The 26,314-nt window shown below is 43.1% G+C and overlaps 1 protein-coding gene across 2 annotated transcripts in view; it reads left to right on the top strand.

Moving 5' to 3' along the window:
* NCAPG2 (non-SMC condensin II complex subunit G2) overlaps positions 1-26,314 on the top strand; it is a 1,874,483-nt gene that overhangs the window by 493,535 nt on the left and 1,354,634 nt on the right. For both annotated transcript variants that reach the window (XM_044062031.1, XM_044062030.1), the window contains exon 8: positions 2,126-2,195. In XM_044062031.1, coding sequence (XP_043917966.1) covers positions 2,126-2,195 — 70 coding nt within the window. The remainder of the gene's footprint in view (positions 1-2,125; positions 2,196-26,314) is intronic.

Genomic DNA, 26,314 nt, shown 5'->3' with positions numbered 1-26,314 from the left:
TAGTAGAAATTGGAGTATTTTCAAAGCTAATAATAAAATTATTAAAAAGAAAAGTACAGGGCCCAGGTTTGTACAAAAGACAGCTAAAAATTATAAAGATTTTTTTCAGAGTAAACTAAATAGAAAAATACAAGTCGAAGGTAAAAAAGGAATGAGTAAGTGTTTCAAATGTAACATGCAACTATTTGTATACTGACTCTAGTGAAATTGAAGTGGGAAATGATGTTGTCAGAATGCCAGGAAGTTTTTCATGTAAGAGGAAAAATATGGTTGGGAGCTCAACAGAAGAATTTATGAGCATAAGTATGCTATTGCCAATGGAGATGAAAAGAATGCCATGTGTAAACACTATCTTCTTCTTCTTTCGGCTTTTTCCCGGTTAGGGATCGCCACAGCAGATCATCTGTCCGCTCATGATTGGCAGTGGAGTTTTTTAGTGTCGAGTTGCCAGCCCGGCGCCCAACCTTTTACAGAGGGCACACACACTCGCACCTAGGGCCAATTTAGAGTGTCTATTCCACCTACTGCATGTCTTTGGGATGTGGGAGGAAACCTGAAGGAAACCCACGCGACCACAGGGAGGACATGCAGACTCTGCACAGAAGGCACCCCAGCCAAGAATCGAACCGGAGAGACTCTTGCTGTGAGGTGGCAACCATGTGTAAACACTATAAAGAAAGTAAATGCAAAGTTAACTTTAAATGTTTAGTATTAGAAGTATTAAGTAACACCAAGAATATTATTAGCATAGAGGAAGAACTGGGATGGCTAAAGTACAGTTGGCAAGTTAAATTAAATGCATGTTTTTTTCCCCTGTTCTTAATAATATAGAGGAATTTATGTACTTAAAAAGAAAAGGGTTTAACCACTGACTTTTTTTTAGAATTTTTGCTGACGTTTTATTTTTCTTTAATCTAGCCTATTTTATCATGTGACTAGGCTTCTTAACTTAGATTGGATGTTGTTGGGTGAGGTATCCCAAGAATGGGTATTTAATGTATGTAATGAACAATGAATTTTAGTCTGAAGAAGTCTCTGAGAGTGAAGGGAGACGAAAGCGCTAACTGAAGTCATTGTCTTTTTAATAAAGTGCCGGTAATCCTACAGATACTACAATTTATTTTTTATACAATATACTTTCCTTTCATGGCTGCACACTTTTTATATTGCTATATGGAGGCTGAGATTCTGATTTCTGACAGATGTACATCTTGTGTTCACATTATTTATATCATTCAGGAAAATAAAAATCCTGCTACCGTATAAAGTTTTATTTGTGAAAATGAAAGGGTTTTACCTTTTTTTATGTTGCTCAAGAGAATGAGCTTATTATATTAAAAAAATGCTATCCCACTCAGAAGTCCCTTCTTTTTTTCAGTATCTGTCACATTTGCTTAGTTTAGATCAATGTTCAACTGGGGGACACTGTCCTACTTTGTGTGCTTGTCCTCCATAGAGTGTGGCTTTACCTTCCCCAGTCTCTCTCCCTTAAAAAGAGACCTTCAGTGACTGATAAAATGTATATGCCCAGAAGTATACTTTTTGAGAGTAGGTATTATGTAATGTAAGACATTTTTCAGAGCTTAATGCATAAAATGTTAAATGACAGAAAGTCTGTGTCCAGTGTCTGGTTACATTTACAAACAGTGGAACCTGAAATGTCAGCAGTATGTTTTGCAGCACACAGCACTTTTAATGTTTGCTGTTGTCCCTTGCAAAAGTATAAATTCTGTCAAGTTGAGGCAGTATTAAAAAACAATATGAAACAATTTTGGTTGGGGGTTTATTTGTGTTGACTTGGCTTTTTGCCTATTAAATATTTTCAAAAATGTCTGCTTATTTCTTAATGCTGAACTCTCATTGGCCAGAATTTGGGCTTTTTATCTGCAGCTCTGTGTTTTGTGTGTGTGTGTTTTGTATGTTTGACTTAAAGGTTGTTTAGCCATACTATTATTGGGTTGCTGTTTTTTGTACAGAGCAGTCTAAATAAAGACTAGTTTAATCTGTTGTTTCATTACTTGCTTCGAGCATCCTTGAGATTTTGTTTTTGTGTTGAGGATTATTTTTAAGACCGTGTTTTTTTTTTTTTTTGTCTTATTGGTCTATCTTTATTTTATTTCTGTAGGTCATTGATGGCTCATATTGCTGAAATTTACTTCAGAGCTTGGAAGAAAGCCTCAGGAAGTGTTTTACAGGTATAATTATGTGCAATGTTGGCATTGTTTAGTTAGATTTAAGTAGTGTTTTGTACCATGACAGTACATATGAAAAAAATAAAAGCGCCACCAGGAATTAGGCTGCTGTTATACATGGATAACCATGTTCAGCAATGTACCTTGGCAACAGTGAGTAATATTTAAAGAAGGAAATGTCATATTGTTGAGTAGTCATAAACTGAATGCTGATTCAGTTCTACAATAACCAAGTTTCAGCATATTCTCTTCTTGAGAATATTACCTCTACCTTACTTTGGCCATCTCTTGATAATGAAGACACTGTTGTTCTAAATTTTTTGTGTTAATAAGATTCCCTCCCAAACTGATAAGAGGATGGAAGAGCTCAGAGTTGAATGCTGCCTTGCATTTTATTATCATTGTAATTAAAAACGTGACTGTAGTTTAGTGCAAATTCCCTTTTGGGAAGGTATTCACCATTCCTTAAGGAACTGGTAGTGGATGAGAACATTTGCATTAATTCTGCCACTCTTCATGACTTTTCAACAAGCTTTTTTTATGTGTTTGCTTGCTCTTTGACTCATTGGTGCAATACTTTGTGCACTTTATGAGATAAAATTCTCATTAAACAAAGTAACAGGAATATTTATGTTGCAACCTGATGTAGTGAAGATGGCTACAGATACTGTGTTCCCAAAAATTAAAAACAATTCTCCATTCTGTACTTTACAAAACCAAACCTGGGAATATTAATGAATTAAGGCCAGTGCATAAGATATGTTAAAAGTAAGATTAGGAAATCTGCAAGGAAATTTAGTAGCTGATCCAGGTATTTTATTACCACAGTCTATTGTTATACAAATTTAACTTCATTGCTGGTCACAGTGTAGCTTCTTCTGTAGTAACATTTAAATAGTCATATGTTAACTTCACTGGACAAAAGACAGCCCATGGCATTGGTCTGCTTTGCCCCTTTGCTACTAACCATTTTCCAAGGGTCTGTCTGCAAATTATTGTCTGCGTGTGTTTATTATTACCCATATATAAATGGACCTCTTTCTAAAACAGTTTTGACACCTGTCATGAAGTTTTCAAGGTGTATTACTTGCAATATTATTTGCAAAACAGCCTTGCATTTGGCTCCTGCCTCGGATGTTATGAAAAAGTTACTTATCAAGTTTGTGAAAAAATGCATGTGAAGTTGTTAAATCTCGCCGTTTATTCTCACTGATGGGTTCGGAGCCGATCCTTGGCTCCAACACGGCCGATAGCAAAGCTCAAGGTTTGCCAGTAGCTCGAGACCAAGCCCCTTATCCCACAATGCACTGCTGGAATTACCTCAGATGTAGTTTGCCATGGCAAGAGAGATCTCTGTGATAAATCGCAAGCTTAAAAATATTTTTTTCTACTTCTTTTTCAGCAATTGTTTTTATTTAGTGTGTGTGTGTGTGTGTGTGTGTGTGTGTGTGTGTGTGTGTGTGTGTTTCTTACTAAAAATAATATAGTTTTAAGTAGGTTAGATTGTAGATATAGTGCCCTGTGTTGGCTTAGTTTTTCTTAGTGTTGGGCCCTTTCTTAGCCCTATTTAGTTTTACAATTTATACTTGTTATTAGTATATTTTTTAGTGTGGGCTTAGTTAGCCCTGTATTTAACCTTTACAGGTTAATTTTGTGGTGTGTCTCTTTATAACACGTCGGATGAGAGAGAAAAGTCTCACCCCAAATCGGGGTTTAAGAAATGTCCAGATTGTGGACAGAAAATGTCCGTCATGGACGGACATGTCCAATGTGTTTACTGTCTGGGGGCTAAACACCTTCAAGACTCTTGCAGTATTTGCCACTCTTTTTCATCTAGGGTTCTCTTAGAGAGAAGGAGAAAACTCATAGATAGGGGGTTGCTGCAGCATACTTTCTCTGAGGAGTTGGGTAGCCAGGAAGGTGCCAGCACTTCTTCAAAATCTTCTGATTCTAAACAAACCAAGAAGGCAAAAAGATCAGAGGGTACAGCGTCATTGGTTCCACAGTCCTCTGAACCGAGTGTCCCTTTGGTTCGGAGCCAGCTCCCAGTCTTGGAGCCGGTCTCCGAGGTTCCCTCATCTCCTCTGCTTCAGTCAGCACCTTCAATGCATTCCTCGAATGCATTCCTCAAAGTCTTCGGTCAGCCTCTCTGATATGGATCGGCTAGTGTAGAAGCTTGTACGGGCACCAGGACTTGCTAAATTGTTGTCGGCCCCGACCACTTCGTTGGAGCTGAAGACCATTGAACCAGACTGGACTACCTCCTCTTCCGAGCCGTACTGGACTCTTGGAGCCAAAGGAGCCCGAACCGATAGTTGTCGAACCTATGGAACCGAGACCCGCACCGGTGTTATTGGATGTTTATCGTGTTTCACTGTTGCAGTCGTCATACTTGGGTTATCCTGCTGGTAGGCGACCCGCAGTCGGCCCGAGTTCCAAAGTCTTGGTCCGGCGTCGGTTGCGGTCGCCTCTTCCCTGACGTCAGTCTGCCAGGGGTATAAAAGTTGCAACTGACTCCATTTTCTTCAGTCTTTCTTGCAGCGCGGTGCCCGAAGCAAAAGCAGTTTGCAAGTGTCGGTCGGCCGACTCCTGAGATTTTCAAAATTGAGTTTCAGAACCGAAGTCTTCAATAAAGCTAAGTACCCCGTTGGGGAAACTTTTTCTTGCTCCAGACCGATTTCCGTAAAAGTTAATAATTGTATTTTTGTGGGAAGCAAATATCTCATAAGGACTTTCACTCTTACTGTATTCCTTGCCTAAGCCCTGACCACGATGTTACTAGTTGTCGGTTTTGTGCTAGATTCAATAAACGCACTATTAAACGTCGGTTTGATTTTGCTTTACATTATTTTGGCCGAAGGTTTAATTACATAATGCCGTCAGAACAACCGACGACCGGAATTTATAAAAAACGTAAAGACAAAGAAAAGGACAGGCATCTGAGGTCCAAAACCGATGATGAAGCCCCTTCTAGGCCAGTCGCCGGTTCTCAGTGAGGCGCTTTCTCAGCCCCTGACACCTGCTACCTCAGAGCCACAGGCCGTAACCGACAGCCAAGTGGAGACACCGAGGCCTGTGGAAACACAAGGTATTGGGCCTACGGAAACTATTCCCTCAGATTGGTCCGGAGCCGCTGAGCAGGCATCTGCTTCTGAGGGCGTTTTCAGACCTGCACAGCTTACAAATAAGCCCACTACAGCAACAAAGGCAAAGTCAAAAACACCATTAAAGACAAGGAAACAAGTACAGCATTCTCCAGAACAGTCATCCATGCCAAAGAAACAGATGCTTAAAATGGCCGAAGACCTAATTACTTTAATCAGGGGTTCCCATCCCCCTCCTGACAAAAGGCCTAGGCAAGACACTGACTATGATTCCTCTGACCAGGTTTCCATTTCATCTGATTCCTCTTCTGATCAGGGATATTCTCTCCCTCCCTATGAGGACTCTGATGCAGAAGAGTCCATACCTTCAGCCTCTCCGCCTCAGGATTATTCTTTTGGGGAAACCCTGCATACCATGAGGGAGCATTTCCATTGGGAGAGTCAGGATTATTCAAAATGCAAGAAAAGGCTCAGAGACTTCCTTTTATTGCCTCAGCACAGGCCCCTGGCTATTCCCCCTGTACTTGATATTGTTGATGATGTCTTTTCTGAATCCAGTCTGTCTCCTGATTCTTTACCCCCTGCACCAGTCAAGCCAGACAGCTGCTACAGGGTCCCTGACTCTCATAAATTTCTTTACAAAAACCCCGCTGCAGACCCAGAAACAATTTCTCAAGGTCCTAAAGGGGTTAAGGCTTCCACTGCTAAAAATCCTGCTCCCTCAGATAGGGATTCCAGAGCTCTGGACAGATGGGGGGAAAAAAGTTTAGACTTCTGCTACTTTAGCTGTAAGAGCTTTAAACTGCCAGTTTCACATGCTTAAATATCAACAGTACCTCATGTCATTGTTAAAAACAGAAAATGGTTTCAAATACAGAAAGTCCTGACAGTAAGGAAATGCAGGATTTATTGCATGCAGTTGAACAAGTGGGAAAGCATACTCTACAATGTGGTTTTGATTCATTAGAGGCTTCTTGTAGAGCCGCAGTTACAGGCTCTGTTATTCGAAGGTATGCTTGGTTGAAAGAACAAAGTTTACCTGACCATGTTAAAGTAAACTTATTGGATTCTCCATTACAGCATGATACTTTGTTTGGTGTTAAGGCAGAAGAGGTGTTAAAGAAAATGGAGGATAAAGCAAAGTCAATGCAGACCGTGAAAGATTTCTTGCAGGTTCAACCACCTAGATTTAGCAGAAACTGGCCTTCAAAAAATTATTCCTTTCCAGTGTCAGATAGGCCACAAAGAGGCAGATACAGACGCACAAGAGGAAGATCTCAGCCCCAAGGCTCCTACAGACCTAAACAATGGGGTGCTTCAACCCCCAAAGGAGGGGAAGACAAATCACAACCTTATAGGATACAGTCCCAATGACTTCCCTCTACAAATGCCAAGCACTTACGTTTGACAGCACCCCTAGGAGGAAAGCTAGCACTCTTCTCAAAAAATTGGCACATGATCACCCAGGACCAATGGGTGCTGAATATTGTTTCTCAGGGTTACAGGTTCCACTTCCACGCGCTTCCAAAACAAAAAGGTATGCCAGACCTGCCACAAAACCAATGGGCAGAGGCATAAAAACAGATTGCTGCTCTTATGGACATGGGAGCTATTCAAAAAGTTCCACAGCAAGAACAGGGGCAAGGATTTTACTCAAGACTTTTCTTAGTACCCAGAAAGGACAAAACCTGGAGACCAATACTGGACCTGTCAATCCTAAATACTTTCCTGGATGTTCCAAAATTCAAAATGTTAACACTACAGCAACTTCTGCCCATGCTGGGCAAGAAGGCTTGGCTAGTTACTTTGGACCTCAAGGAGGCATGCCTGCATGTCCCAATCAGACAATCTTGCAGAAGATACCTCAGATTCATAAAAGGCTCAATGCATTACCAATTCTCTGCAATGCACTTTGGCTTATCTACTGCGCCCAGGGTCTTCACAAAATGCCTGGCACCAGTAATTGCATTTTGCAGACAAAAAGGAATTCAAATATATCCCTACTTGGACGACTGCCTTATTCAAGCAGAGAGCAAGGACATTCTTCTAAAGCATCTGGCATTTGTAAAAGGATTGCTAATTTGCCTAGGGTACACAGTAAATGAAAAGAAATCAAAACTAGTGCCGTCTCAAGAGATAATATTCCTGGGTGCAAGCTTAAATACAACTGCCCAGATGGCTTATCTTACGCCAGACAAACAAAGGCAACTATCTCATTACTTTCAAATGATGGCAACAAAAACCCAGCTCCCTGCAAGAAAAATTCTGTAGGCCCTTGTCTTCATGGCATCCTGCATTCTACTAATTCCATATACAAAACTGCATATGAGGAAACTACAGTGGTATCTAAAAAGTGTTTGGACTCAGCATTGTCACAGCCTGGAGACAATCATAACTTTAATTCCCTGCCTACAACAGGAGTTTCGATGGTGGTCCCAAGCCTGTCACCACAACAAGGGACAGCCTTTCACCTTACCCACTGCCAGGCAGACAATAACAACGGATGCATCGGATTATGCCTGGGGGGAACATATGGCAGGAAAATGTATTCAGGGCACGTGGGCCAAGGAACAAATGCCTCTTCACATCAATCAAAAAGAGATGCTAGCTGTACAGAATGCCCTGACAGCTTTCAAGGACCAACTACATCCAGGACAGCTATTAATAAAGACTGACAATACCACAGTTATGTGGTGCATAAACAAGCAAGGGGGCACACATTCCTATCCCCTATGCAGACAAGCCATGACTTTGTGGAACACAGCACTGACCTATCAAGTACATCTGCAGGCACAATTCCTGCCAGGAACAAAAAAATACACTGGCAGACAAACTAAGCAGAAATCTCATGGATCCTCACGAATGGAAGCTAAATACACAAGTGTTCAGCATGATAATGAGGAAATGGGGATGCCCAGACATAGATCTTTTTGCCTCCCCTCACAATTACCAAATACAGAAATTTTGCACAATAACGTATCACTCTCAAGCATGGAAAGTGGATGCTCTATCATTCAGCTGGAAAGGCCTGACAGTCTATGCCTTCCCTCCGATGCCCCTTCTTACCAAGGTGCTACTAAAAGTCAAATAAGAAAGGCCAAAAATGATCCTGATTGCCCCAGACTGGCCACACCAGCACTGGTACCCAATCCTAAAGAGTTTGTCTCAAGGCCCAGCTTGGCTTCTACCTCAAATTCCCCATCTTCTGACACAACAAAACCAGCAGATTCTGCACAGTCAACTCAGAACCTTAAACCTGGCAGCATGGCAGATAATGTAGCCACTCAGACTGCACCTCTCTCTAAAGCTGTTATGGATGTCATTTTAGAAGCCAGGAGGCCGAGTACTAGGACATCTTATGGAGAAAAATGGAAGAGATTCTGTGCTTGGAACCAGGAAGAGATTCTGTGCTTGGAACCAGGCACAAGGGCTCGAACCACTTGTCCCTAATATACCTCAGATTTTACAATACCTAACTGAGATGCTGGACAAAGGCTCATCTTTCTCATCTATTAAAATCCATGCCTCTGCCATTTCAGCTCATTACAATACGGAACCTCCTATTTTTTTACATCCTCTACTACGACAGTACCTCAGAGGGGCAAAAAATATAAGACCCCCAAGAAGAGCACCAGTAGTACCTACTTGGGACCTCAATTTTGTTTTAGAAAAACTCACACTGCCTCCTTTTGAACCAGCCAGCACAGCTGATCTAAAATTCTTGTCATGGAAAACTGCTCTGCTCCTAGCAATAACTTCAGCAAGAAGAGTGTCAGAGTTACAGGCATTAATGGCTGTGGAACCTTTCCTCATTTTTCATCAGGACAGGGTTTCTTTTAGGACAAACCCAACATTTATGCCAAAAGTGCTCTTCAGTTTGGCCTTAAACCAAACCATTCATTTGCCTACATTTTACCCAAATCCCCAGAATAAAGGGGAGAGACTTCTGCACGCTTTGGATATACACAGATAGCTACGATTCTACTTGGACAAAACAAAAGCTTTCAGAAAAACTAAGCAACTGTTTGTAGCATATGCTGCAGGATCACAAGGAAAGCCTATTACAAAGTAGACAATCTCGAAATGGATAGGACACTGCATCCGCTTCTGTTATGCACATGGCAGATCAGTGCCTAAGGGCATTAGGCCTCATTCTACCAGAGCAGCAGCCACTTCAGTAGCTTTTCTCAGAGGAGTACCAACCAAAGACATTTTAGAAGCTGCAACCTGGAGCTCAGTGCACACTTTCACCAAGCACTACCACTTACCTCTCTACTCTAAATCCAGAGCGGGCTTTGCCACTGCAGTTCTGCAGGGCTTGGTAGCCTCTCCAAATCCAATTTAGACCCAGCCACCCAACCTCAGCTTTGGGATTTTACCCAAGTGTAATGACTGCAACAGTGAAATACGAACATAGTACAGTTGTGTACCTACCATAAATGTAGATGCTTGAGTGTATTCACTGTTGCAGTCCAGGTTACCCACCCACCATACCCCTTTATTTTTCACTGCTGGGACTTTTCTGTACTTCTCATCTCTATACTACGTATGTGGTGTATTTGCTTGTAGATGAAGGAAACGTTTATAGTAATATCTGCATGTTTTTTGGGCATAATTTTATCTTTCCAGCCTTCCTATCTGGGGCACGAAAAACTGAAGAAAATGGCGTTGGTTGCAACTTTTATACCCCTGGCGTACTGACGTCAGGGAAGAGGCGACAGCAACTGACGCCGGACCAAGACTTTGGAACTCTGGCCGACTGCGGGTCGCCTGCCAGCAGGATAACCCAAGTGTAATGACTGCAACAGTGAATATACTCTAACATCTACATTTATGGTAGGTACACAACTGTACATTCCATCTACTTGGACGTCCTCGGCGCCGACTGAGGACGCTTGGAGCCGACACTGTCCTGTCTGGTCTGGGGAGGATAGTCAGACTGATTTGTCGGTGCCGACTCTCTTTCTCGGGGCTTTGGCTCAGATGAGCTTGGCTCCTACCTCGGGCTCGGAGCCCATGGTTTTGGTGTGGGAGGATCGGATGGTCCCTCCGGATCCGTCTACCCCTTCTCGTCGGAGCCATGGTGCTTTCGATGATATGAGGAGAGTCCTGTCTCCTAAGACATCATCTGCATCAGTTCGGGCTTCCTTCTCCCCTCAAGCTCAAGCGTAGAGACCCTGAGCCTCAAGTGGCGCCACAGGGTGTCCTCTGCTCTTTCGAGACCTCCGCAGATCTCCCCACTGAGGAGGTACCCAGGAAGGGACTGTGCAAGAGGAGGCACTTATACTCCCCACAGGAGTCTTTAACATCCGACATGGCCATGGACTTGGATGAGTCAGAAGGGTCCCCTCGATCCCCCTCTGAGGATATCTCCTTTGCGGAGATATTAGAGATCCTTAGTCAGAGGGGCGATTGGCAGTCCAAAACCCCTACTGAGGACGAGTCAGTGCTCTTGAAGGCTTTTGGGTCTCAGCCTTCCACTTCTTCGGTGTCTCCGCCTTACGACGTGCTCATGGAACTGATCTCTCGTAAGGCTTGGGAGTCACTGGAGGCCATGGAACCTGTCCCTCGGAAGCCGAATAAGTTCATCTCTGCCCCAGTGGACAAAGCCTTTTTGACCAAAGGAGTGCCTGTTGATGCCATGGTGGTAGCTGCAGCCACCAAAAAGGAAGTGTCTGAAACATCCGCATCTATCCATCCTCCTAACAGAGATTCTAGGATCATGGATAGATATGGGAAACGCGTGTTTAGTTTAGCAAATTTTTCTCTGCGATAGCTGAACTATTTAACCCATTTTACGAGACTGCAATGAGATCTCCTGAAAGAGCTAGGAGATGCTCTCCAGGGTACGGTAGCTGCAGGGGTTGCCGACAAAGTCAACACACAGTTCGCTACCCGAAACTTGGTTGTAAACTTGTTCATGCGTCTCGTATCGTATGTGGCTGATGGTTCGAGTAGAGCCGCTAGTTCAGGCATTGCTCTGCAGAGATGAGCCTGGATGTATCTCTGTTCCTTTGCGGAGCCCTTTAAGTCTTCCTTTATCAACACCCCATTTGATGGCTCATCACTGTTTGGGCCTAAAGTAAAGGAAACTTTAACCAGGTGTGAGCAGGAATGCAAGACCCTTTCTGCCGTTGGAGTCCATTTTTCTACCCCTACTCGGCCCTACCCCGAGGGCCCTAGGGGTGGGAAAATGTGGTTCCGAAAAGCATAGGGAGCCTTTCGGGACACACGTGGAGAAACCCCCTCTAGAGGCAGAGGAGGAGGTTATAACGGAAGACACCACCCGCGCAGTAGAGGGGGTCCAGAGCAACAAGGTGACAGAGGCCAATTCTCTGGTCAGCCCTACCAGCGCTCCTGAAAGTAGGCCCGGCTGTCCGGCTCTAGAGGCAGTCGGGGGTTGCTTGTCTTTGTACCCAGAAGTCTGGCTAAAGATAACATCAGATACATGGGTACAAAGCATAATTTTCAGAGGATATTTCATACCGTTCTCTACTCCTCCTACTCCTGTAAGCAGAATCCCAGATGTTCCACCCAGTCTCAGGGATCAAGCAATCGTAAAGATCCAAAAATTGCTAGAAAAGAGTCATCCAACCAGTCCCAGCAGACCAAGTTGGATTCGGAACTTACTCAAAATTCTTTTTGGTACCAAAGAAAACAGGGGACTGGAGACCTATCTTGGACCTCAGCAGACTCAACCAATTTGTAAAGAAAGAGAAGTTCCGAATGGTCACGCTTCACTCCATTCTTCCCTTCCTAGGGAAAGGCGATTGGATGTGCGCCATAGATCTCAAGAACGCGTACTATCACATAAAAATGAACAGATGCTCCAGGGGTCACCTGCGTTTTCGGCTGGGTGCCAGTCATTACCAGTTTTGAGCCGTGAGCCTTGCCCTTTGGTCTCACTACAGCCCCCAGGGTGTTCACCAAATGCATGGCAGTGGTCACGGCTCACCTGAGGCGTCTAGTATTCCAGGTGTTTCCATACCTAGATTATTGGCTCCTCACTGCTACCACCAGGCATTAATTGACTCAGGCAACACAATATACTCTGACACTCTGCCATCAATTAGGCATTACAATCACCTTAGAAAAGTCTGCCTTATTTTGCCATCGCAGCATACCGTTTTTATAGGAGCAGAGTTAGATACTTCAGCCACCACTCTACATCTTCCAATCGAAAGAATCTCACTTCTTCACCAGCACGTCATCTCACTGGTGTCAAAGAACAAAGCTACAGCAGCAGAGGTCTTGAAGGTACTAGGTTTGATGGCTGCAGCAATCCTGGCTGTACCACTCGCAAGGATGCATATGCGAATCCTTCAATGGCTCCTCTTCGCTCAGTGGTCTTACCAAAAGCTACTGATGCACCACATGATTCTCATCACAGATTCTTGCAAGAGAGACCTTCGGTGGTGGTTGACGTTTCTTCATGTTACAACCAGAAGACCCTTTGCCCCCCCCCCCCAGTAGCCACTGTGACCACGGATGCTTCCCTGATAGGGTGGGGGGGGGGGCATTTTCAGGGAAAGACTGCTCAAGGCATATGGACGGATCAAGAGTCACATCTGCATATCAATGTTCTGGAGTTGAGAGCGGTACTTCTGGCATCTTCCTCTAGAGACAATTGCAGTTCAGATGGACAACATGTCAGTGGTCTGGTACTTTAACAAACAAGGCGGAACCAAGTCTTACTCCCTTTGTCGAGAAGCCCTCAGGGTATGGCAATGGGCTGTGTCATCCCACCGTTTTCTGATAGCAACACACATCCCGGGGAAATCCAACATGATAGCGGACAAGCTAAGCAGGGCAGTACTGTTGCCTCACGAGTGGTCTCTCAACCAACTAGTTGTGGATTTGATTTTCCACAAATGGGGCCAGCCTTGCTGCGACCTCTTTGCCAGTCACATCAATACCAAATGCAGAAGCTATTTTGCCCTAATACCACCTCTGGGACATTCCCAGAGAGACGCACTCATACACAATTGGCCTCCGGGTCTCCTATATGCATTCCCATCTATTCCATTGATACCCAAGGATTTACAGAAAGCAAAGTCGCTGGGAAGGACCGTTATCCTCATAGCTCCCTACTGGCCTCGACAGATTTGATTCCCCTTCCTTCACCATCCTCTACTGGAGGATCCATAGATCCTGGACCCAGTTCCGGACCTTCTGACACACCCGTCAGGGGAACCTCCATCTTTCACTGCAGTCCCTAAAACTGACTGCTTGACTAATCCACTCCCCCTAATTGCCAGGCTTCATTTGCTCTCAGATGATACAAGACAAATCCTTTTGTCTTCTCACAAGCCATCCACCAGGAAACTATACTGCAATAAGTGGAACAGGTTCTCAATTTGGGCCAATATACAGAAAATCGACCCTTTCGGAGCTCCTCTATCGTCCATTTTAGAATTTTTGACAAAGCTTTTTAAAGAAGGAGCAGCAGCTGCCGCAGTTGGAGTCCAGTTAGCCGCCATATCAGATTTCCACCTTGGATTCGATGGGTTGAATGTGATGGGCCATAAGTTATCCAAGGCTTTTCACATGAGACCTCCTGTCAAAATCCCTTATTCTCCCTGGAATTTGAATTTTATGCTGTCTCAAATAATTTCCCCCCTTTCGAACCAGCATCTTCTTTTTGTCCTGGAAGACTGTATTTCTAGTAGCCATTACTTCTGCCCGCAGAGTGTCAGAACTTCAAGCATTATCTGCCAGGCCTCCTTACATGATTTTCCATGCTAATAGAGTATCTCTCAGAACAAACCCCTCCTTTTTGCCTAAAGTCTTTTCTGACTCCAATATCAATCAGGTAATTGAGTTGCCAGTCTTTTTTCCCAACCACACTAACAAATTGGAATACATGCTGCACAAACTTGATGTACACAGACAGCTCAGATTTTATCTTGACAGAACTAAGGATATTAGAAAATCAGATCAACTTTTTGTATCCTTTTCGGAGGCCAGAAAAGGTAATCCAGTGGCTAAAACAACCCTATCTAAATGGTTATCAGATTGTATATCCTTTGTTTATGCGACTGCAGGCATGCCATTGACACACAAACCTAAGGCTCATTCTTCCAGAGCCGTTTCTACGTCTTCTGCCTTTCAAAATCAGCTAAACTGCCCCTTGACAATATTAGTGCTGCAGCCACTTGGTCTAAGCTTCATACTTTTATCATACACTGCAAAGTAGATAAGGCTTCCAGGGACAGGTCTTCCTTTGGTTCCACGGTACTGAAAAACATACTTCCTTGAGCCACCCAAGATTGAGGGTGCTAGGGATGCTACCCATCAGTGAGAATAAATGGTGAGATTTAACAACTTCACATAAAGAAGTTATGTACTTACCATAATGTTCCATGCAAGTTGTTTATCTCGCCTTTATTCTCACGTCCCTCCCTCCTTCCCCCTCCTGGCAAACAGTTGACTTAGAGGCGAGTACCATCCTGGTTATTCAATACTTCTTCCCTTTCGGGAAGTGCTTCCTTATAGAAACAAATAAAAGGGTATATATACTCGCAGCAAACAAGATCTGAGGTAATTCCAGCAGTGCATTGTGGGATAAGGGGCTTGGTCTCGAGCTACTGGCAAACCTTGAGCTTTGCTATCGGCTCCGAACCCATCAGTGAGAATAAAGGTGAGATAAACAGCTCACATGGAACGTTATTGTAAGTACATAACTTCATGTGAAGTTGTTAAATAACTTCTTTTTACTTTTTCATTAATGCCTTTTTTTAACTTGCTTTATATAAAGCAAATAGTATATCTTTAATGTACATGCAAAGAAAAGTTAGAAGTGAGTGGTATGATGTCACTATAATGCAGTGGCCTAGAGAGTTTGTTCAGGAAGTAGGTAAAATGTGCATCGGTCAAGACTGAAGAGATTCTTTATTGTGGTATAGTACGATTTAGTTAGTAGAAAGATTGACTTTTAGGGTTTTGCAGAAGAGCTTTTGAGGAATATCTTGCTTGTCTTTAAAGCTGAAAGTTGGAGGAAGTTTTGCTTGCTGGGTTGTCTAGCCATAACTTTTGTGTGTGCGCCATTCCTTTATGGACTTTAGCACAAGGATTTGAAGAAGAGCCATATCTGTTAACATCGTGAAGGTGTTAATGAAAAAGGTTTGGTTCTTCAATATTGTTAGAATATGGGGAAAGTGAAGGCTATTTTTTTGGACCTTTTGGAGAGGCGGGCATCAGAATGCTTTAAGTTTGAGTTTCTTTGATTAATGTTGCCTTCAATGTTTTATATGTAGACCAAAGGTAAACATTTAGTCACTTACAGCAGACATGGTGGCCGGTACTTTTTTTTTTTTTTGCAGAATTCCAAGAATCCAATCAATGGAGGATGATTTGGGGGTGGGTTTGTGTAGACAAGTGTTTGTATTTAATGATGTTCTTCATGTTTCACTGTTGCAGTCATTACATTTGGGTAATCTGCTTGCAGGTTGCCCTCAGTCGGCCTGATTAACAAAGTCTTGGGTCCTGCGTTGGTTGCTGTCCCTTCTTCCATGACGTCAGGTCATCAGGGGTATAAAACATGCAGCCGATGCCATTACATCAGTCTTTCTTGCCGTGCGGTGCAGAAGCAGTTCACAAGTGCCGGTCGGCCAACTCCTGAAATTTTCGTTTTCAAGTTTCAGAACCGAAGTCTTCAACTAAAAGCTAAGTACCCCATTGGGGAAACTTTTTCTTGCTCCTTCCTGATGTCAGTAAAAGTTAATAATTGCATTACTTGTGGAAAGCAAATACCTCATAAAGATTTTCATTCGTACTATATTCCTTGCCTAGGCCCTAACTATGACGTACCTTGTTGTTGGTTTTGTGCTTTATTTAATCAGCGCACTATCCATCATCTGTATATTTTTGCCTCTAAATATTTCAGTTCTCGGTTTAATTATCCAGAAATGTCATCGGTTAGCCATCCGACTAGCGGAATTCCGAAAAAATGCAAAGATAAAGACAGAGACACGCCGCTGATGTCCAAAACTGCCGACGAAGCTTTTGCTAAGCCAGTCGCCAGTTCTCCGCTACTCAGTGAGGCGCTTTCGCAGCCCCTGATACTCGCTACTTCTGATTCACAGGCCTCTACTGAGACCCATTTGGAGTCCGGTATGCCGCGAGATACTTCAACTACGGATCCCGCAGTTGTCTCTACCTTGGATGGGTCCGGAGCCGCTGTGCAGGCACTGGCTTCTGGAGATGTATTCAGGCCTACGGACTTGCATATTAAATCAACGTCTCCTTCATTAATAAAGTCTAAATCTCAATCCATGTCTAAAAAACCAATGCTCAGGCCTCTATGCGTAAACAAAAAAATGATAAAAATGGCTGAAGATCTAATAACTCTAATCAGGGGTAGTCAACCCCCACCCTCTAAGAGGCCTAGGGCTGAGCTTGATTATGAATCTTTGGATCAGGATTCTGTTTCTTCTGACTCTTCTGATGACCTGGATTTGTCCTTAACCTACTTATGAGGATTCTGATGCAGAGGACTCTCTTCCCTCTGCTTCCCCTCCTGAGGAGTTTTCTTTTGGGGAAACCTTATATACTCTGAGGGAGCATTTTCACTGGGAAAGCCAGGAATTTTCTGATTCAAAAAAGAGGCTTGGGATTTCCTTCTCTTACCTCAGCACAGGCCTTTGGCTATTGCTCCTGTACTAGACATTGCTGATGACGCTTTCTCGGAATCCAGTTTGGCTCCTGATTCCCTGCCTCCTGCTCCCAGTAAACCAGACAGATACTACAGAGTCCCTGAGTCCCATAAGTTCCTTTTCAGAAATCCCATTGCAGATCCAGAGACTATTTCACAGGGGGCCCAAGGTCATTAACGCTTCTACTGCTAAAAATCCTACCCCTTCTGATAGAGACTCCAGGGCGCTGGATAGATGGGGTAAATAGGTTTATACTTCAGCAACCTTGGCAATTAGAGCTTTAAACTGCCAATTTCATATGTCAAAATATCAGCAACATGTTATTGGACTACTTAAACAGAAAATTATGTCGATACCTGACTGTGTGGAAAATAAAGACTTGCAGGATTTAATGCATTCTGCTGAACAAGTTGGAAAACATACTTTGTAATGTGGTTTTGATTCTTTAGAGGCCTCTTGTAGGGCTGCTGTTACTGGGTTTGTGCTTAGAAGGCATGCTTGGCTTAAGGAGCAATCTTTGCCTGATCATGTTAAAGCTAAATTGTTGGATGCTCCTTTAAATCAGGACCGCCTGTTTGGCAACAAGGCTGAAGAAGTTCTTAAAAAGATGGAAGATAAAGCTAAATATATGCAAACTGTTAAAGATTTTTTACAAGTTCAGCTTCCTAGATTTAGTAGATACTGGCCTTCTAAGAATTGGTCCTTTCCAGTCCCTTCCAGGTCTTCTCAAGCCAAACCCAGACACAGCAAAAAACCCAGGTTTCAGTCCCGGGGACACACAGAACTAAGCAGTGGGGGGGCCTCCACTTCCAAATCTGGGAATAATAAGACTCCCCCCTATGGCAGACTGTCTCAATGACTTCCTTTTAAAATTTCCAAGCACTTATCAACTGACTGCCCCTTTGGGGGGACAGATTGGTCTTCATGCAAAGAATTGGGAAATCATCACCCAGGACAAATGGGTTTTAAATATAGTTTCCCAGGGATACAGATTTCACTTCCACACGTTGCCAACATCAAGCGGGTGGCCGGACCTACCCCCAAATCAGTGGGCAGAGGCCCAAAAACAAGTACTTTTTCTCTTAAGCATGGGGGCTATTCAACTGGTACCAGAAGAGGAAAAGGGACTAGGTTTCTACTCAAGACTTTTCCTGGTACCCAGAAAAGACCATTCATGGCGTCCTATCCTGGACCGGTCTACTCTAAACACCTTTCTGGAGATTCCAAAATTCAAGATGCTGACTCTTCACCATTTACTTCCTATGCTAGGCAAAGACGCCTGGTTGGCAACACTAGATCTAAAAGAAGCATACCTGCACATCCCAATCAGGGAATCTTGCAGAAAATACCTATGCTTCAAAGCAGGCTACACGCACTATCAGTTCTCAGCACTACCCTTTGGCTTATCTACTGCGCCCAGAGTATTCACAAAGTGCCTAGCTCCAGTGATTGCATTTTTCAGACAAAGAAATATTCAAATATACCCATATCTGGACGATTGTCTAATTCAGGCAGAAAGCTAAGACATACTTTTGAATCATCTGGCGTTTGTTAAAAGGGTTCTAACTTGTCTGGGGTACACCATAAACGAAAAGAAATCACAACTGGTACCCTGTCAACAAATTGCATTCAAGCTTGCTCCCAGGAATGTAACTTCCCAGATGGCTTACCTCACGCCAGAAAAGCAAACTCATTTGACAACCTACTTCAAACAAGTGGCAACAAAAACCCTACTATCTGCAAGACAAATACTGCAACACTTGGGGTTCATGGCCTTCTGCATTCTTCTAATTCCATATGCAAGACTGCGTATGAGGAGACTACAGTGGTATCTAAAAAGCCTATGGAGTCAACATGCTCACAGCCTAGAAACAATGATTCCTATCATACCTTGCCTACGCCTGCCAGCAGGATAACACAAGTGTAATGACTGCAACAGTGAAACACAATGAACATCTACATTTTATGGTAGGTACACAACTGTACTTTTTGGTGGGCAGAGGCCTGCCACCAAAACAAGGGACTACCTTTCACACCACCCCCTGCCGCCCAAACCCTAACAGATGCATCAGACTATGCATGGGGGGCTCACCTGGCAGGGAAGTGCATTCAGGGCAAATGGAACCCAAGTCAAATGCACCTGCATATCAATCAAAAAGAAATGTTAGCTGTACAGAATGCTCTGACAGCCCTCAAGGACTACATTCTTCCAGGACAACTAATGGTAAAGACGGACAACACCACAGTTATGTGATACATAAACAAGCAGGGGGGTACACACTCTTACCCCCTCTGCAGACTAGCCATGGCATTGTGGAACACAGCCTTGAGCTACTAAGTGCACCTACAAGCTCAGTTCCTGCCAGGAAAGTTAAATACACTGGCAGACGGACTAAGCAGAAACCTTATGGACCCACACGAGTGGAAACTGGGACCAAGGATTTTCAACATGTTGACAAACGAATGGGGAGCCCAGATATAGACCTGTTTGCCTTCCCCCAGAACTACCAATTGGACAAATTTTGCACAAGGACTCCCCACAAACAAGCCTGAAAAGTGTATGCTCTGTCCTTCAGCTGGAAAAAGCCATCAATCTATGCCTTCCCCCCGCTGCCTCTGCTCTCCAAAGTACTACTAAAAGTCAAACAGGAGAAACCAAGGATGATTTTGATTGCTCCAGACTGGCCGCTCCAACACTGGTACCCCTTCCTGCGCAGTGTCACGGTTATTTCCATGGCACCTGCCTCCAACTCCTTCCCTGCTGTCTCAGCAGGAGAACCAGATTCTGCATCCTCCGCTTCCAACACTGAACCTTGCAGCCTGGCTAATTACTTAAATTCTCCCTTACCATCCCTCAGCAACGTGATGGATGTCATCTTAGAGGCAAGGAGGCAGAGTACTAGAAAATCTTATGTTGAAAAATGGAAAAGATTCTGTGCCTGGAACCAGTCTCAAGGGATGAGCACAGCAGAGCCCAACTTGCCTCAGATTTTACAATACTTAACTGAGATGCTTCACAAGGGCCTGTCTTTTTCCTCCATTAAAATCCACGCCTCAGCTATTTCAGCCCATTATAACACAGAACCTCCCCATCCACTGCTCAAGCAGTACCTCAGATGGGCCAAAAATTTGAGACCACCCAGGAGAGCTCCAACCCCAGCCTGGGGCCTTAACTTTGTATTGGAGAAATTCACTCTCTCTCCTTTCGAGCCAGCTGCTACTGCAGACTTAAAATTTCATTTTTGGAAAACAGCTTTCCTTTTAGCAATCACTTCAGCTAGAAGGGTATCTGAATTACAGGCCCTTATGGCAGTGGAGCCTTTCATCATCTTTCATGCGGACAGGGTGTCACTCAGGACCAATCCATCCTTCATGCCCAAGGTGGTATCCAGTGTGGCTCTAAATCAGTTAATTAATTTGCCAACCTTCTTTCCCAATCCACAGAACAAAGGGGAACGGATTCTGCATTCCTTGGATGTGCACAGACAACTTAGATTCTACTTGGACAGGACTAAACCTCAAAGAAAATCTGAACAACTGCTGGTAGCATTTGCTGCAGGGGCAAAGGGGAAGGCTATTTCAAAGCAAACCATTTCTAAATGGATAAGCCATTGCATTCATTTCTGCTATAAGCACCATGGAAAACCTATCCCCCAATGGATAAGACCTCACTCCACCAGGGCTGCAACTACTTCTACAGCCTTTCTTAGAGGTGTTCCTACCAGGGACATCCTAGAAGCTGCTACCTGGAGTTCTGTACATACTTTCACCAAGCATTACCATTTGACAATTTTCTCTAAATCCAGAGCTGGCTTTGCCACTGCAATCTTGCAGGGCCTTATAGCTGCTCCTAATGCTATCTACACTCTTCCTCCCAGCCACAGCTTTGGGAATTTACCCAAATGTAATGACTGCAACAGTGAAACACGAAGAACATAGTACAGTTGTGTACACTTACCATAAATGTAGATGTTCAAGTGTATTCACTGTTGCAGTCCTGGTTATCCTCCCTCTTTCCCCCTAACTTCTTTTGGCTATACCTCTACTTTCCTTTACTATGCTTAAAAGCTTTTTTTGGTGTATTTGCTTTTTTGTTGGAGGTATACCTTTGTGTTTTTATGTTTAATTGCTCCCCATTAGGGGGGCACCTGACATCTGGGGCAAGAAAAACTGATGTAATGGCATCGGCTGCATGTTTTATACCCCTGACGACCTGATGTCATGGAAGAAGGGACAGCAACCGACGCAGGACCCAAGACTTTGTTAATCAGGCCGACTGAGGGCAACCTGCAAGCAGATTACCCAAATGTAATGACTGCAACAGTGAATACACTCGAACATCTACATTTATGGTAAGTGTACACAACTGTACTTTTTACTTGCAGTTTAACTGGGTAAATGAGCTGGTCCAAAGACCCTTTTCAGTTTTGACTCTAGTGTAAAACAGTACAAACAAGGAGCAGTACAAAAACAAGTTTAGTTTAGTTAATAAGCCTAGCAATGAAAAGTGAAAAGTAGCAGGTGATATAAAGTTAGCTTCAAATAACGTTTTATTTTGTCATTAATGAGTACAATACGTGATGTTTCATATATGCATTCATATTGGCACTATTTACAAGTAAGTAAGGACAAGCTCCCTTAGATACAGTTTAACAAATTATGCCTTCTAGTGGTCTTAGTATTTAGGTGGGTGAGTGGTTCAGCCACTATCTTGTAAGCAATCCATTTGGCATCCTGATATAGGCAGATATATTTCCTTTAGCATCTTCTTGGAAAGCTTCTAGGATTTGGTTCTATTTTAATTAGGCAACTGATTCTATAGAGCTGGATGTATTCTAGGAAAAAACATTTTCACCAACAGTCTGTTTAAATCTGTGCTTTACAAGTTTGAGTATGTTCTCTTGGGAGATTCTCGGAGAGTAGTTTGGTCCCTTAGAGGAATTTTTGTTATTGGAGAGGCCAGTAACCTGTTTTGAGAATTTTAAATATGAGGGGTCTTAGTAGCAGTGGCACTGCTTGTGAAAGAGAGACAGCTGAATTTATTAAGCAAGTCAAAGTGATGTGAATTACGGTCTGCAAGGAGAGCAAATCTGTAAGTTTTAAATTCAGTGGTTTGTAGTTTACTGGGTGCTTTGAGCTCAGTGGAGGCTTATAATTCATACGGCATATTCTAATTTGGGAATGACACTGATTTGGCTATGGCTGCACATGCTTCTGATGACAGTAGGTGGAAGCTGTAACAAAATTTAAGTTGAACAAGAGCTTTGGAAGTGATAGTCTGTGTGAATTGCAAAGTTCAGTGGTAGATCATAAGTTAGGGCTTGTTACTTTCCTTCAAACGCATTAAACAGATCTGCCTTTAAGTCTGTCATAACTAAAGTTGACTGATATTAACGTTTTTTTAGTAGTTGCAAATAACATAACTTTAGATGTGATGATGTCCTATCTCGCCTTCATTCTTACTAGGTTGGGTTCAGATCAGATCCTATGATCTGTCTCTGCCTTTATTTTCAAGCTCAAGGCCCTCTGCCAGCTGGTGGCTAAATACCTATCCTTGCATGCACTAGAACCATCCCCAAATCTCGTTTGCTGATAAACAAGGTAGAGTGTTCATCTGCTAGCTCTGGCTAAGTATTATCTTTTTAATGCTGTTGTCTATTAATCTGAAAAGTCGTGGATATTTTTCTAATTTTTACAGCTGTTTGTGTCTAATAGTGGCTGGGTATTCCGTTATTGAGCTGTCTTTTGGTTTGGCTGTCATCTTTCATTGTGGCTAGATATTCTGTTATTGAGCTGTCTTTTGGTTTGGCAATCATCTTTCATTAGGCCTTGTATCCCATTTCCTGGCTGTTATTAATCAGTAGTCAAAACTGTTAAATGGCCTGGTTAAGTTAGTGGGCTTTTATCTTTACTATTTTTTGCCCCTTTCTTCTCTGTTTGTGGTTGGCGTTTCCTTTCTGTAATAATATTACAGTTCGTTTAATATAGAGAATTGTAATACAGCCCATTTAAGTTAGAGGGCTTTGTCACTGTTTTTTCCTTGTGTGTTCCTTTTTTCATACATAGCTTGACCTGTTAGGGTCCAGCTCGTGTGTGTGTGTGTGTGTGTGTGTGTGTGTGTGTGTGTGTATGTGTGTATATATGTATATATATATATATATATATATATATATATATATATATATATATATATATATATATATATATATATATATATATATATATATAGATGTGTGTGTGTATGTGTGTATATATATATATATGTGTATATATATATATGTGTGTATATATATATATATATATATATATATAGATATATATAGATATATATATATATATAGATATAGATATAGATATATAGATATATAAATAAAAAAAATTAAAAAAAAGCTTCTGTTTATTTTTTTCATGTAGTTGTTAGCCTAAAAATGTCCGACAAGGAATCAAAACCAATGGGCTTCAAGAAGTGTGATAAATGTGGTAAAAAAAATGCCCCTTAGTAATAAACATACACTTTGTGTTTATTGCCTTGTGGCTGTCCATCTCCAGGAGTCATGCTCCATTTATCATGCCTTTAATCATAGAGCATTCCTGGAGAGGAAAAACAAATTGGTCCTGAAAGGTCTGCTGAAAACACCCTTCTCAGAAGCATTTGAAGAAGGTATGGGTTCATCTAAATCTGACAAATCTCCCTCTTCAAAGTCTGATAAATCTGCAAAGAGATCTTCCTCTTCTAATTCATTGTGACCGACACAAAATCCCCAGACTATCATCCTTGAATCTGAAGGCTACTGGATCTGTCAAAGCTTTATTGGCTTCGACACCTTCTTGCTTGGTGCCGGTTGAGTTTCAGTTTAGGAGCCTGTCTCTGACCTTGGAATCGATCTCCCGTTCTAAGATCTCCTATTTTACAAAGGACAAAATCTCCCATCCCCTCAACTAGGGTTGCCACCTTTTCAAATGCCCAAAGTGTGGGACATTTTTGGAAGGACAGAAATTCACTTTTTGCCAGAATAGAAACTTATTCTTGTAGCATTTGAGTTGCTTATTCTGTTTATTATAATATTTTGGTGTTTCAGATACAAAATAACTGTTTTATAAATATAGGAAATATTTTGTCCTAAGATATCAGGACATTTGCCATTTGTTCAGTTTTTGCCCCTCAACTTGGGCTTCTAGGAGTTTTTCGGAAGATGACGTGGATCAGGTAATACAGAAGCTTTTACAGACACTGGCGCTGGCCAAATTACTGTTGGTTCTGACACCCAGGGCTTTGGATCCTACGATTTCCACCTCCTGTGCTTTGACTCCTCCAATCCAACTCTTGGCTCCAGAGTCAGAAGATCTGGAGCTGGTCTTACTGGAACTGTCAGATCAGAGACTCACCACAGGTTCTACAAATCCGACCATGGCTCATATGTCCTGGTCTTCATCGGAGCTGGAGGAGTCTAGGAGCCAACAGACTTCATTTGGGTCTGGGGGGGGCAGTTGGATCGGACAGCTGTCTGATCCGACTTTGCCTTTTGGGGCCTCTGCTTGGGTCATTTTGGCTCCTACCTCAGCCTTGGGTCTGTAGTCTGGTTCTGGGGGGTCCTCATCTTCAGATCCAGGGATAGCCTCAGATCAGGGATGGGGTCTTTTAAGGTAATGAGGGTGCTGTCTCCGCAGACAGGTCCACAGTCCTCTTCGGATATTCCTCCCTTGAAAGCTTTGGTGCCTGCCCTCCATACTCCTGCATCCACAGGGATGCAGAGATCCTAGGCCTCAGGATGCCCCATAGGGCTACCCCCACGCTTCTGAAACCTCCCCAGAGTGCCCTTCTGAGGAGGAATCTCAGAAAATACTGTGCAAGAGGAAGCACTTAGACTTCCCAGAGGAGTCCCATCACTTCTGATACAGACCTCAGTGAAGCTGAAGGGTCTCCACGATCACCTCCTGATGTCTCCTTTGGAGACATCCTGGAAATTCTAAAGCAGAGAGGTGGCTGGAAGTCCACTAACCCCTCGTCGAAGTCCATATTACCTGAAGGCTTTTGGATCTCATCCTTCCACTTCTTGAGTGTCTCCACCTTTCTAAGAGCTCATGGACCTGGTTTCGCGAAAGGCATGGGAGTCCCCACATTCTGTGGTACCTGTTCCTAGGATGCTAAACAAATTTATTACATCCCCCTCTGACAAGTCTTTTCTAATGAAGGGAGTCCCAGTAGATGCTATAATTGTGGCAATGGCCATTAAGAAGGAACTCTCAGCGACGACTTCTCTCCATTCCCCGAACAAGGAGTCTCGAACTATGGCCAGGTACGGAAAGTACAATGTTTGCTTCTTTTTCTCTTAGATCGCTGAACTCATTTTGAGAATGCAGAGGGATCTCCTGAAAGAGCTAGGAGAGACCCTCCTAGGTTCAGTAGCTGAAGGGGTTGCTGACAAAGTATCTTCTCAGCTCACTCCCGTAAATATAGTTAATGCCTCCGTGAGACACCTCTTTTATGCAGCTGATGGGGCGATTAGAACAGTGGGTTCTGGAATTTCCCTAAGGAGACATTCCTGGATGTGCTTATGTGACTTTGCGGAACCCTTTAAGTCTTCCTTTGTAAATGCCCCATTTGACGGCTCGTCCTTATTCAGGCCGAAGGTAAAGGACACATTCACCAGGTGTGAACAGGAAGGAAAGACCGTGTCGGCCATAGGAGTCTGTTTTTCCATGCCTACTAGATCTTATCCCAGAGGTCAGTGAGGTAGTGGTAAAATGTGGTTCCGGAAATCACAGACATGTTTTCAGGACACATGTGGTGAAACGTCTCCCAGAGGCAGAGGCGGAAGTAATAATGGAAGATTCCGACCTCATGGCTGAGGGTGTCTGCAGAATCAAGGCGACAGAGAATTTTTGTTAGGCCCTTTAAGCGTTCCTGAATGGAGGACCGACTGTTCAGCTCTGAAGGCACTCGGGGGGTCACTTATCTTTGTTACCCAGAAGCCTGGCAACAACTGACAAAAGACAAATGGATACATAGCATCATATCCAGGGGTTACACCATCCCTTTTCCCTGCTGTCCCAGAAATAAAAGTTCCAGATGTTCTACCCAGTCAAAAGGAACAGGCAACTTTAGAAATTCAGAAGTTGCTAGACAGAGTCATCCAAGAAGTCCCTGCAGACCAAGTAAGATCCGGAACTTACTCAAAGATTCTTTTTAGTTACAAAGAAAACTGGGGACTGGAGTCCAATTCTGGATCTCAGCATTCTAAACAAATCAGTAAAAAAGACCAAGTTCTGGATGGTGATGCTGCAGTCAATACTCCCATTCCTGGGAAAACAATTGGATGTGCTCTATACCTTTCTCAGGATGCGTACTACTGCACAAAAATGG

This window comes from Protopterus annectens, chromosome 2.part1, assembly GCF_019279795.1.
Source record: "Protopterus annectens isolate FY-2018-M chromosome 2.part1, PAN1.0, whole genome shotgun sequence".
NCBI classification, from domain to species: domain Eukaryota; kingdom Metazoa; phylum Chordata; order Ceratodontiformes; family Protopteridae; genus Protopterus; species Protopterus annectens.
This window is presented reverse-complemented; position numbering and strand designations above follow the sequence as displayed.